This window comes from Numenius arquata, chromosome Z, assembly GCF_964106895.1.
Source record: "Numenius arquata chromosome Z, bNumArq3.hap1.1, whole genome shotgun sequence".
NCBI lineage: Eukaryota > Metazoa > Chordata > Aves > Charadriiformes > Scolopacidae > Numenius > Numenius arquata.
In genome coordinates this window covers 41422788-41435586 of record NC_133616.1, presented here as the reverse complement: position 1 = coordinate 41435586, position 12799 = coordinate 41422788, and the positions used below count along the sequence as shown (strand labels likewise).

Below are 12799 nucleotides of genomic sequence, written 5' to 3'. Positions count from 1 at the left end.
ACTTACCAGTGCATTTTCTTTTATTTCAAGATTCTTTAGTGCTACGGCTCCTAAAAGCAAAGAAGCAGAAAATTAAAACTACAATAAGTGAACTAGTAGCGGTGCATGCTAAACATCCAAAGTTCGAGTCAGTGGTCCCTGACCTGTGGTTCTTCAACTCTTTACCGTGGAAGACATCCATGGCGTATACCTCAAATATCAATGACAAGTGATTAAGAACACACTTAATTCATGCTACAAAATAATAACTGAGATTTTCTCGTGCATGTCCATGGAAGAGAACCTAAGATTCCCCAAAGTAAAAATGCTGGAAACTACTGTCACTTTTTGTAAGGACCCATTTTGAAGTTACAAGTTTGCTTCTTTTTCCTCGACCATCTGCTTCCTATGCTTGTGGAAATCTAGCAACATTAAATTTGGTGTGAATTTTTAGCCTCCAAAAGGTCTTACATTTGCAAGTTATTTTTATAGGCTTTCAAAAGATCAAAGGAAGCATTTCAGTAAATATAATTTTTAAACTTTTTAGACAACAATAAATTCAGTACCCTGTAAACACAGAAAATTTAAATTGCAAGATCTGTTTTTACAACATACTCAACATCAGACACTTGCCATAACAAAGAAATGTTGGAAGGGACCAGGAGACTTATACGCTTCACATAGTCTGAAGCAACGTCTTCGGCAAATTCTACAAGGATGGAACGAACACCTACAACGGTTACCTTCAAATTACTTGCATAGTGTTAACACATGCACATGGAACAGACACCTGATACAGCTGAGCAGGGGCATAAATGAGGTTCAGGAAACCAGAAGCAGATTACAGGCCTGGAAAGGGAATACAACTTGAGATTGCAAATGAAGATTTGATTGACCCAATAATGCTTTCCTTTTTGGGGATGCAAATTAGAAATGGCCAAATATATCGGGAGACGGGAGCGCCAACTGCTTACTTCTGAATATGAATGCATATGCATACATGGGTATTTCTTGCAGTTAAACGGAGTTCTGATGGAATTGGACTACTGTTCAAAATACCACCAATTTTGGGAAACTGGACCCTCATCTCAAAAATGCATTCATTAGAACAAGTTGGCTTGAGTTGTTGAACTGCTGTGGAACAGCTGATCAGGAAAATTAATCCATGCATCTTTTAGTACTCACAAAATACTATAAATTTTTTAACGATTTATTTAATTTATTCACTGCAACAATCTATTATCGCTCTCCAGTAGAATTCTATACATCTGGCATGAGCAATCATCTGCCACTCTAGAGAAATACTATATGCTGAAGGAAGTTTTTTGAGAGCTTATGGTTCTGTTTTTAAGCCTTACAATACACACATATTGACAGGAGCATTCGAAAAGAAAAAAAAAAAAAAAATCAAAGAAAGCATTCCCAGTTGTAGTCTATAACTACTCTAGTAATTAGAACTAGTCTACAGAGCCTTTGTAGGTAATCACGGAATTGCTGGAGTTGGAAGGGACCTTCCAGAGATCATCTAGTCCAACTCCTCTGCCAAAGCAGGATTGCCTAGAGCACATTACTCAGGACTGCATCCAGGCAGGTCTTGAAAATCTCCAAAGAAGGGGACTCCACAACCTCCCTGAGAAGCCTGTTCCAGTGCTCTGTCACCCTCACCATAAAGAAGTTTTTTCTCATATTTGAATGGAACTTCCTATGTTCTAACTTGTGCCCGTTGCCCCTCGTCCTCTCACTGGCAACCACTGAAAAGAGTCCAGATCCACCCTCCCTCAAACCACCCTTTAGATACTTATAAGTATTAATAAGGTCTCCCCTCAGCCTTCTCTTCTCCAGACTAAAGAGTCCCAGCTCTCTCAGCCTTTCCTAATAAGGGAGATGCTCCAATCCTTGAATCATCTTTGTTGCCCTACGCTGGACTCTTTCCAGTAGTTCCCTGTCTCTCTTGAACTGGGGGGCCCAGAACTGGATGCAGTATTCCATTTGTGGCCTCACCAGTGCAGAGTAGAGGGGGAGAATGATCTCCCTCGACCTACTGGTCACACTCTTCCCTATGCAGCCCAGGATTCCATTGGCCCTCTTGGCTACAAGGGCACATTGCTGGCTCATGGATAGTTTACTATCCACCAGGACCCCCAGACCCTTTTCCTCAGAAGTGCTTTCCAGCAGGTCCATCCCTAACCTGGATTGGTGTCTGGCATTCTTCCTCCCCAGGTGCAGGACCCTACACTTGCCCTTGTTGAACCTCATTAGGTTCTTCTCTGCCCAGCTCTCCAGCCCGTCCAGGTCACGCTGGATGGCAGCACAATCCTCTGGAGTGTCAGCCACCCCTCCCAGTTTGGTATCATCAGCGAACTTGCTGAGGATACACTCTGTCCCCTCATCCAGGTCATTGATAAATATGTTGAACAAAACTGGACCCAGTATTGACACCTGGGGGACACCACTGGTTACAGGCCTCCAACTCAACCCTGCTCCATTAATTACAACCCTCTGAGTCATGTCACACAACCAGCTCTCAATCCACCTCACTGCCCCCTCATCCAGCCCACACTTCCTCAGTTTCCTAATGAGGATGTTACAGGAGACAGTGTCAAAATCCTTGCTGAAGTCAAGGTAGATGACATCTGCTGCTCTCCCTTCTTCCAGCCATCTAGTTATAACATCATAGAAGGCTATCAGATTGGTCAAGCACAATTTAGCCTTGGTAAATCCATGTTGACCACTTCCAACAACTCCCTGTTCTTCAACGTGTTTGGAGATGACATCCAGAACGAGTCCCTCCATTATTTTCCCAGGGACAGAGGTGAGACTAACTGGCCTGTAGTTTCCCAGGTCCTCCATCTTGCCCTTTTTGAAAACTGGAGTGATATGTGCTTTCCTCCAGTCCTCAGGTATTTCTCCTGTTCTCCATGACCTTTCAAAGATGATAGAGAGTGGCCCAGCAATAACATCTGCCAGTTCTCTCAGCACTCACGGGTGCATCCCATCTGGGCCCATGGACTTATGGATGTCCAGTTTGGCCAAGTGGTCTCTAACCCAGTCCTCCTCTACAGAGGGAAAATCTTCCTCTCTCCAGACCTCCCCCCTTGTCTCCAGGGTCTGGGATTCATGAAGGACAGTTCTAGCAGTGAAGACTGAAGCAAAGAAGGCATTCAGTAACTTTGCCTTCTCTGTGTCTTCCACCACTAGGGCACCCACCTCATTCATCAGCAGGCCTACCTTTTCCCGCTGGTACACTGAAAGAACCTCTTCTTGTTATCTTTAACTGTAGTGGCCAAGCTGAGTTCTGTGTGAGCTTTTGCCATTCTAATTTTTCCCCTGTGTAGCTTTGCTACATCTTGATATTCCTCCTAAGTTGCCAACCCCCTTTTCCAAAGACCATAAACTTTCCTTTTATTCCTGAGGTCCAGCCAAAGCTCTCTATTTAGCCAGGCTGGTCTTCTTCCCCATCAGCTCATTTTTTGGGACCTGGGGATGACCTTCTCCTGTGCTTTTGAGAGTTCCTCCTTGAAGCATGACCAGCCTTCCTGGGCACCTGCGCCCTTCAGGACTGTCTCCCAAGGGACACTCTCAAGCATGCTACTGAACAGGCCAAAGTCTGCCCTTCAGAGTCCAAGGTGGCAATTCTGTTGGCTCCCTGCCTTGCTTCTCCAAGAATTGAAAACTCTCTCTATCATTTCATGATCACTCTGCCCAAGACAACCTCCAACCTTTACACCCCCCACAAGACCTTCTCTGTCAACAAGGAGCAGGTCCAGTAGGGCGCTTTCCCTGGTTGGCTCCCTCACCGGCTGTGTTAGGAAGTTGTCTTCCAAACACTCCAGGACTGTTTCGTCTCTGCAGTGTTATATTTCCAGCAGACACTGGGGAAGTTGAAGTCCCCCACGAGAACAAGGGCGAGCGATTGCGAGATCTCTGCCAGCTGTTTATAGAATATTTCATCAATCTCTAGATCTTGGTTGGGGTGTCTATAACAGACTCCCACGATGGTGTCTGCCTTACTGGCCTTCCCCCTTGATTCTTACCCATAAACACTCAACACTGTCATTCACATTGTTGAGTTCTAGGCAATCAAATCTCTGTCCCTAACATAGAGGGCCACCCCCCGCCTCTCCTTCCATGCCTGTCCCTTCTGAAAAGGTGGCAGCCATCAATCGCAGCGCTCCAGTTGTGCGAGTCTTCCCACCACGCTTCTGTCATGGCAACTATATCATAGTTTTCCTGCTATATGATGGCCTCCAGCTCCTCCTGTTCGTTGCCCATGCTGCGTGCATTCGTATAGATGCACTTCAGCTGGGCTAATTGTCCTGCCGCTTTTTTGGGGGGACAAGCCCTAATTCCCACCCGACTATGCTCAGACCCTTCTGTAGTCGCCAACCTATCATTACCCCTCACATCTTTGCTACCACATGGATCACCATAGCCCACGTCCACTGAGATGAAGGACTGCAAGACGTTGCTAGTATTTTACCCACAAGCACTGGCATGCTGCTCCCAGGCTCCATTTTAGTAAGCCTGGTTTCATCCCCATCCCCCTTCAAACCTAGTTTAAAGCCCTTTTAACGAGCCCTGCTAATTTTTGACCCAGGATCTTTCTTCCCCTTTGGGTTAGGTTTTCCTCACCTGTTGACAGCATGCCTGGTGTCCTGCAGATCAACCCATGATCAAAGAAACCAAAGTCCTGCCAGTTGCACCAGTCTCGGAGCCAGGAGTTCATCTGCTGGCTCTTCCTGTTTATCTCCTCATCAATTCCTGCTACTGGTGGGATAGAGGAGAACACTACTTGTGCTCCTGATCCCTTAACCAGCTGTCCCAGGGTGAACAAGGTGAAAGTTTTATGTACCATTGTGTTGAATTCTACTCTACTCTCTCATAAAGCTGACCCTGCACAGACCATTTTAACACTCATTAGAGAAAGTTTCGTTACATCAGAGACACTAAAAAAAAAAAAAAAAAAAAAAAAGAGAGAGCATTTGCTTCTCCAAGAAGATATCACAAATTGTACCTGTATTCATGGCAAGTAACTCTAATGGTATCCAGAGCAAACGTTCAGGTTTGCAACCAAGCTACCATGCATGACATGCAATTTTTGCACATGACTTGAGCCATGGCAAAAACGTTCACAGGCAAACTCTCTAGGACTACATGACACACGAAGCAGTTTAACTGGGTTCAGTTTCTTCATTTTCACTGTCAGCTAAGCAAACGTCACTTCTCATTTATCAAGGATTTAGCATACGCCACATTTCAGCTGAGGCACAATAACTTAAGATGCAATAATTTGGCAGCCCTAATGCTTCTAAAAACAAGGTACTGCAAAGTGAGCAAGGATTATTATCTCAAGCACTTACATATAGTATTTCATGATGGAGAATTACAGCTCATTTTACCAGAACACATCGCAACGGCAGAGAATAAACATGGAATCGATACTGTTTCAAAAAAGAAGGCTTTGACAATTCTACATGAAAAGTTGGGATTGGGAAGTAGGGTAAATAATTCTTCACCATTTTTCCTATACCTATGATTTCACAATTAGTAAATTTAAAGGTTTTAGTTACAATCACTAGAAGAGACAAAAATTAGGAATACTTCAATCAATTCAATTTTAGTATAAAACTACTGATACACATTCACTAAAATATGACTCTACTTACAAAAACCTTGATTGAGGGTCTGACCACAGTGAATGGACTATCAAAGTACGCAAAAGGCTACTACTGAAGCACTATGTTTTGTATATTTATGCAACCTCTCTTTTTCCTTGAGAGAGAGTACAAGAAAGAGATTGACTAAGCACTCCTGCAAGTACACATGAACTATTTTCAAATTTACCACACTTCAGCTGGCAACCAATTCTAACACTCATGATTCAAAACGCAGTAATGTCAGTATTCTCTTTCATTGCCAAAATTTAGTCACGCTATCACACTCGGCTGTTTCACTTGTGATGAAACAATGAAACACAGCTCCAAGTGCAATTGCACTGAATTCTGACTGTTCTGCTAGGGGCAACAAAAAAAAAGAGAAAAAAAAAACCTTCACAAACAGAAGAAGGAAAATCGGGAACAGAGGCTTGACACAGGACATAACACAGCTACAGGATCTTACTGTCTTGGAGCACTGCCAATGGATTTTAATTGCAAGAATTCCAAAAATACATCAAGATTTGGTTATTTGATTTTGTTGGGCTTTCCTCCCCACTGGGGGCAACTGGATGTTTCTTTGTTTTGATGACAGAAATGCATCCAGATAAAACCCCATTTGATGGCTTAAAAATTATCCAAATAACCAACCTTGAAAACTGTATATACAAGTAGTTGGAATTGTATAAATATCCAGGGTTAAACACACAGGCTAACAGCCAAAATAATAGAAGCCAGAACATTTATAAATACCTATACCACAGTCTAGGATTTATTTGGAATATAGCATAAAGCAAATTCTTAGCTTTGCTGATCTCTGGATATTGTAAATAATTCAACAAAATCAAACATTTGTCAAAATTCTGGAATAAACAGATTTACCGTTTTAATTTTAGATACTCAAAATAACTTCATGAATTTGAGTGCATGAACCAACATCTACTACCAGGACTTACCTCACAAAAAGAGATCTAGAAAATAACACTCAGTAACTAACGTTTCACCAAAGAGGTCTAACTGAAATTTTGTTATGGATGTTAACAGAAGTTAAAGAGGGGGAAGAAAATTAATCCACATAAGAATCCTGCAGATTTAACTTATGTATTAATCATACCTCTGCTGTCTTGTAAACAAGAACGGGGGGCAGGAAGGTCAGATGAAAGAAAGACAGATGAAAGATGATAGGCATCAGAAACTGAAAAGACCTCAGCTGGTATCCGACCAGTATCCAACCCTCCTGCTCACATATTTTAACAGGTTTTCTGCTTTTTAGCAACTGCATTGTCAGCTTGCAAACCCATTTGATCACTTTATACAAACTGCTGCCTTTGCCAGTCATTTCCCATTTGCGTTTGTGCTGTTAATTATTCCTGTTTAAGCATACCTTCTGGAGACAAACTGTAAGTCTTTGAGGATCAGACTGCCTGCCAAATACCTCCTCTATAGACATCTATTGCAAAATAGGTCATGAAAGGCAACAGAAACTACTAGGTATTCGTCATCCCCCAGTCTGTTCTAATTACTAATATGTAATGGGGGGGATTGCACCTGCTATGCCTAGACAAGGCAAGGTATGCAAAAGTAGTCATCTTTTATTATAGTAACAGGTATAGCTGGAAAGAAAAAGAAAAAAAGTAAAAATTGCTTGTGCACTCACAAACTTGTGTCAACTATCCGCCCGTATCATCCTACCATAGCTGCCCCAAAAAGAGACACCAATTCAAATAACAAGTGATGTGAAGTAAGATACATTTGAGACATCACCCAGTAAGTAGGTGTGTCAACACAACAGAGAATTAAGTACTTTAAAGGGCAGTACAGAGGGTCTGACTGAGACACTGAATGAAAAGTTATTTAGATCCAGTCAAAAGAAAACAGGGACAACACGGACTTTGAAAGTTCAGTCTCTCACAGTGTTTGGAAACTTCAATGACACTTCACTTCCTCTCAAAGATAACTGTCAACATCTCACATTGCTTCAATCATCTCTTCAGGGTCCAGAGCATTTGAAAATATCTAACTTACCTAAATACTTATCTAGCCTGTTTATCTAAGCCAAATACTTACACATTTGTTAACATAGCTCATTGAAACTATCTTTGTAAGTGAAGACCAGAAGAGGTTTAAAACACTGTTCTTCCCAGCATCAGCCATTCAATAGCTTTCCCTGAGACCTACCTAACACAGTAGTTTTTTATTCTGCTTCATACCAATGGAGTTCTTAAGGGATATGACTTCCTTCCCTGTTACATTGTTTTCTGAGCCTTTGTTTCCAATATGGGCCTTACATGTTCAAATTACCTTTCTTACTTGCATAGGTTGTCATACATTCTCCTTTCTGCATTACCTATTTTAGGTCATTTGCAGCTCTCCGAGCCATGAGTCTGTTTCCAGACATTGCACTTTTCTTTAGTACTGAGACAGTCTGCATTTTTACCCTTCAATATGAGGGGCTTTTTAACAAGGAAAAAAAAAAAATTTAAACATTTCTGTGGTTATCACTGTGTTCGTGTATGTTGTTTAGAGCAGTGTCACCATGCAACTTTACTACACAGATTGAATCTGGATAGCTTTATATGGCATGCTGAATCCTCTCCTGCAAACTGAAATGAATGTTAAGCCTGTTAATTAAAAAGTCATTAATAAAAGCTCCCAAATTTACAGAAGCTGAAACTATATAAAGTTAGTTTTTATACATAGATCCAGAGGCCACCAACAGGTCACCAGTTTTAATCTAAAAAGGTTAGCTATAAAACATCACAAGGACGTAACTTGTTCCCTACAGCATCTAAAAAAACTCCCTTGGGTATTTAGTCATTCAGAGGTGAAAAAATATATGCCTCTTAAAATTTAAGATACAGATATATAGCACCTGTGCAGTGCTATAGCACCCAAAAAGCACAGGCCCTTTGTTACAGGCAGAAAAACTTTCCTTTTAATCACTACTAAAATATTGAATAGATTTAGGAGAATTTAATTTCAAAGCTACATGATCTATGTAAAATTTAGCAAGTTTATCATGTCAAAGAGAGACAAACACTGTATGAAAACACGTAGCTGTAATAGAAACGCTTTCAGAGCACGCAGACAAGCATGAAAAAGTATTAAGTTTACATAAAATATGAAGACAAAAAATAGTACTATTTTTCTAAAAAAAATAATTTAATTACACAATTTCAGTAATCAGGAAGCCAATAAAATTATGGGTAGACTTCAGATACATTGTGAGTGTAGGGCACTACTAATCAATGAAACCTCCATATAAAGACAGTGGTCTACTGCTATTACTACTAGTAGTTACTGAATTTTAAATAGAGGAATGCAATTTATGGTCCTCGAAGGTATTTGCAATGAAAGAAATCTTGCAGATGCACATGCCATTAAACAGTTTAAGTTGCAAATGCAGGTGAAAGCATCATGCAGTAGACCAGGAAAAAATAAACCTCTACAGGTGATGCTTCAACAATGCTACACAGCAGCTCTGGGCATCTCAGAGCAAGATGAAGCATCATATATCAATTTTCACACTAAGGAAGTAAATAGACTATGTAGAGAAAAGCTACAGTTAAGATGAATTTAACGTAAAGAAAAAATACACTAAAGCCTCTATAATATTAAAACTAATTGAAGAGGAAATAACAGAAAAATCCTGAAATCAAGTTCCACATATACAGAAAAAATACTGTAGCAGCTGAATATCAAAACTCTAAAGCAAAAATTAGTGAGATTTTTTTTTTTTTTTTTTTTTTTTAAAGTGTGAGAGCTAACGTGCATCTACTCTGGTAAGAGTTGCATCATGAAAGCATAAGCTGCAAGAGTAACCACAAGCAATCTACAGAGCTAGAAAAATAAGCTTTTACCTTTTTGTAATGTATAAACATTGCCCAAAACATTTACAGAATGTTCCATATTTTACATTAAATATTTCACTTGCCTTCCCTGAACAGAAAGAAGAAACTATGATAACTGAAGAACTTGCTAAGTACATGAATCAATTAGTTTGACATACTTTTGCTGGAAGATGCAGTAACTCTATCCTTCCAAATAAGACACACATTATCTGTAATAAATATATATTGGGCCATACTGATATAGATCAAGGACTAGTACTTTCTCTCCAGCCATTATACATGCTGTTGCAGCGTTAAGACTCCATATAGAGACTGAACTTTGCAAAGATCCTACAAATGCCTTGACTAACTGAAGGAAAATTATTGCAGAGATGAAACCAAATAAGGACGCCACTTCGGAAAAAAAGAAGCATGAAACAAAAATGTCCAAGATGAAAAAAACTCAAGGAGCAGCTTCCAAAATCCAATTCATATATATGAGTACCTAAGAATGGAATTGTAGGTAGGGAATACCTCGAGGATACTTCACACCTGCAGATGCATGAACACGCACGTAAACACAACCTGCACCTCTGTGTTTACTTTTGCTGATGCTGCAGACATCTGGAACGTACCTTCAACACCAAGCCAGGAGCGGTCACTGCACACGCATCTGTTAATTGTACCTGTCTCGCTCTTCTTACGCTACCTTACTTTGCCCAGACATAGTGGAAAGAGACACCTTTGTTGCTGTTTCCTTGTACATGCGTTACTAAAGGCATTTCAACAGAGCGCATTCAGAGTACTTTCCTCCCTTCAGAACTGGCATGCTTATTTACTTCTGCAGACTGTTGCTTACCTCGCATAGCACAATTGGTCACAGCCTCTGCAAACACCTGAGACAGTCTCTATTCCTGATTCTTTACGGCTGAAAGTGACAAATATCCTAGACCTACAGATGACAGCACCCATAAGGCAGGGCACCTCGCTGCTGTTGGCAGAGAGGCTACTGGCTCCCACCGGCACACCGCTGACACTGAAACGCTGTCAAAACCCAGGCGCTTATTTTCAGTTTCATATTCGGGGCAGGGAAGAAGGCGATAAGCCAGCTCGCTTTCGCTCGCACTCCCGGCTGGGCCAGGCTGCCGGCTCCAGCCGCCCCCCGGCCCTCCCCGAACTCCCCGCCAGTGCCACCAGCACCGCCCGGGCCCAAACACCCGACCCCTGCCCAGCCGAGGTACGTCTCCAGGCCGGAGAAGACGCCAAGGGCAGCTCTACCGGGAAAAATAAAACCCAAGCGGCCATTCACACACCCCAACCGCTTCGGACGGGTTTTGCGCAGCTCCTCCCGGCCCCGCCACCGCCCCCACTCCCGCCGCAACCGGCTGCTCCACGCCCCCCGCCGACAGCTCCTCCACAGCCCGCCCGCCCCCACGACTATTTTTAAGCTGCCGGGCAGGTGTAGCGGCGGGCAGGGCGGCCGGGCAGCCAGCCCAGCCCGGTGGCGGGCGCGGCCCAGCCCGGCTCGCCCCGGCAGGACGCCCGGGGGACACCGCCCCGGCCTCCTCCCTTGCGCAGGCGGCAGGGCGGCCCCAGGCCCGCCCGGCCGGCCGGGAAGCGCCGCGGGAGTGCTGAGGGCGGCAGCGGGCGGGCAGGCGAGCGGCTTCCCAGGGCGCCTGGGCCGAGCGGCCGGGTCAGGTGGCGGGTCCCCCCCGTACCTCCCCAGATGCCCAGCTTCAGCTGGGAGCTGTCCAGGTTCACCACGTAGTCGCCGAGGAAACGGTTCAGGACATCCACGACCAGCGACTCGAACACCATCCTGCCCCGCAGCCGCCGACCCGGCCGCGGCGGGGGCAGCAGCAGCAGCGCCCCAAGGCCGGCTCCTGCCCCTCCGCCACACACACTGCGGCGCCCCGCCCCGCCCCGCGGCCCGAGGGGGCGGGCCCCACGCGGCCCCGCCAGCCGCCGACGCGCAGCTCCTCCCACCGCCCCCCGCCCCCCGCCTCCCAACTCGCGCCACGCGCACGCGCCGTGGGCAGCTCTCCCCCGCGCAGGCGCAGTAGGTCCGTGCAGGCCGCGAGGGTGTGGGGGGGCGGTGGGCGGTTCGCCTGAGGTGGCGGGGGGTGGCAGGGGCCGGCTGGGGAGGGTGGCCGAGCCCCTTTACCTCGTACGATTTCCGAGGGAAATGCGGGGGTTACACTCGGGTTGGCCGCTTGTGTTTGTTCTTAAGATACCAATTAGCTCGTCCAAGGAGTTTAAATGTGGTAGCCATTACTTTTTTTTTTTTTTCAATCTTTGTTTTACCCACGCTAGGCAAGTGTAGAAATCGTTACATCCCTCAGCTATTTGGAAGTTGCTGAGGTATTACTAGCATAACGACTACACCAAGTTGAATTTAAGGTATTTGTCCAAAGAGCTCGACTCCCGTGCCATGTTGTGGCATGGGGGATGTGCTGAATCAGACTGAAAAATCTGGGTCAGGTTTGCCCTGAGCAGCGGGGAGCCGAGGCCTCGCCAGGCCCTTCTGCTAAACAGCCACAACATGCTGCTTGGGTGACGGCAGGAAGAACATGATGATCCTCCAGCTCATTCCCAGAGCTGCAACAGCTACGTTTGAAATCAGGTTAAACTGTTTTATTGATGAGCAAACCCTTTAGTTTTTATAGCGTGTGGTATTAGGTTTGCATGGCAAGTGTGGGGGGATGGAGGGATGCCTCTGTGAGGAGAGGCCAGGGCTGCCCTGGGCTGGACACAGCTGGTTCCAGCCAGCTCCAACCGACCCACTGACCGCAAGGCACATCTGGGGCCCTCAGTGATCTTTGTGGTAATACATGAGAGAGAGGAGTGAGAAAAACATGGGAGACACAGCCCTGCAGACACTGAGGGCAGTGGAAAAGGAGCGGGTTGAGGTGCTCCAGGTGCTGGAGCAGAGATTCCCCTGCAGCCCGTGGTGAAGACCATGGTGAGGCAGGCTGTCCCACTGCAGCCCGTGGAGGACCACAGTGGAGCACATATCCACCTGCAGCCTGTGGAGGACCCCACACCACAGCAGGTGGACATGCCCTGAGGGAAGCTGCAGCCTGGAGAGGACCCACACAAGAGCAGGTTTTCTGGCATGATCTGTGGCCTGTGGGGCACCCACACTGGAGCAGTCTGTGTTCCTTTCTGTCAGTGTCACCGAACCTTTGTATCTAATATAATAAATAATTTTTCTTAGAATGTCTTACCACTAGGGGGGATAAGAATGGGAAGACTGCCAGCGATGATACACTGTTTCATTCCTTTTTCTAGTAATAGAAGAATGCTGCCTACAGCTTCTGGCCTTCCCTTTCACTG

General features: G+C 44.8%; 1 protein-coding gene across 1 annotated transcript in view; it reads right to left on the bottom strand.

Moving 5' to 3' along the window:
• The window catches only part of VPS13A (vacuolar protein sorting 13 homolog A), a 111188-nt gene extending 99811 nt beyond the window's left edge, over nucleotides 1-11377 (bottom strand). Inside the window, exons 1-2 of the mRNA XM_074165882.1 lie at nucleotides 11182-11377; nucleotides 7-50 (exon numbers count right to left, since the gene is read on the bottom strand). Of these exons, the coding sequence (XP_074021983.1) occupies nucleotides 7-50; nucleotides 11182-11281 (144 nt within the window). The 5' untranslated portion in view covers nucleotides 11282-11377. The remainder of the gene's footprint in view (nucleotides 1-6; nucleotides 51-11181) is intronic.
• Nucleotides 11378-12799: the final 1422 nt, after the last annotated feature.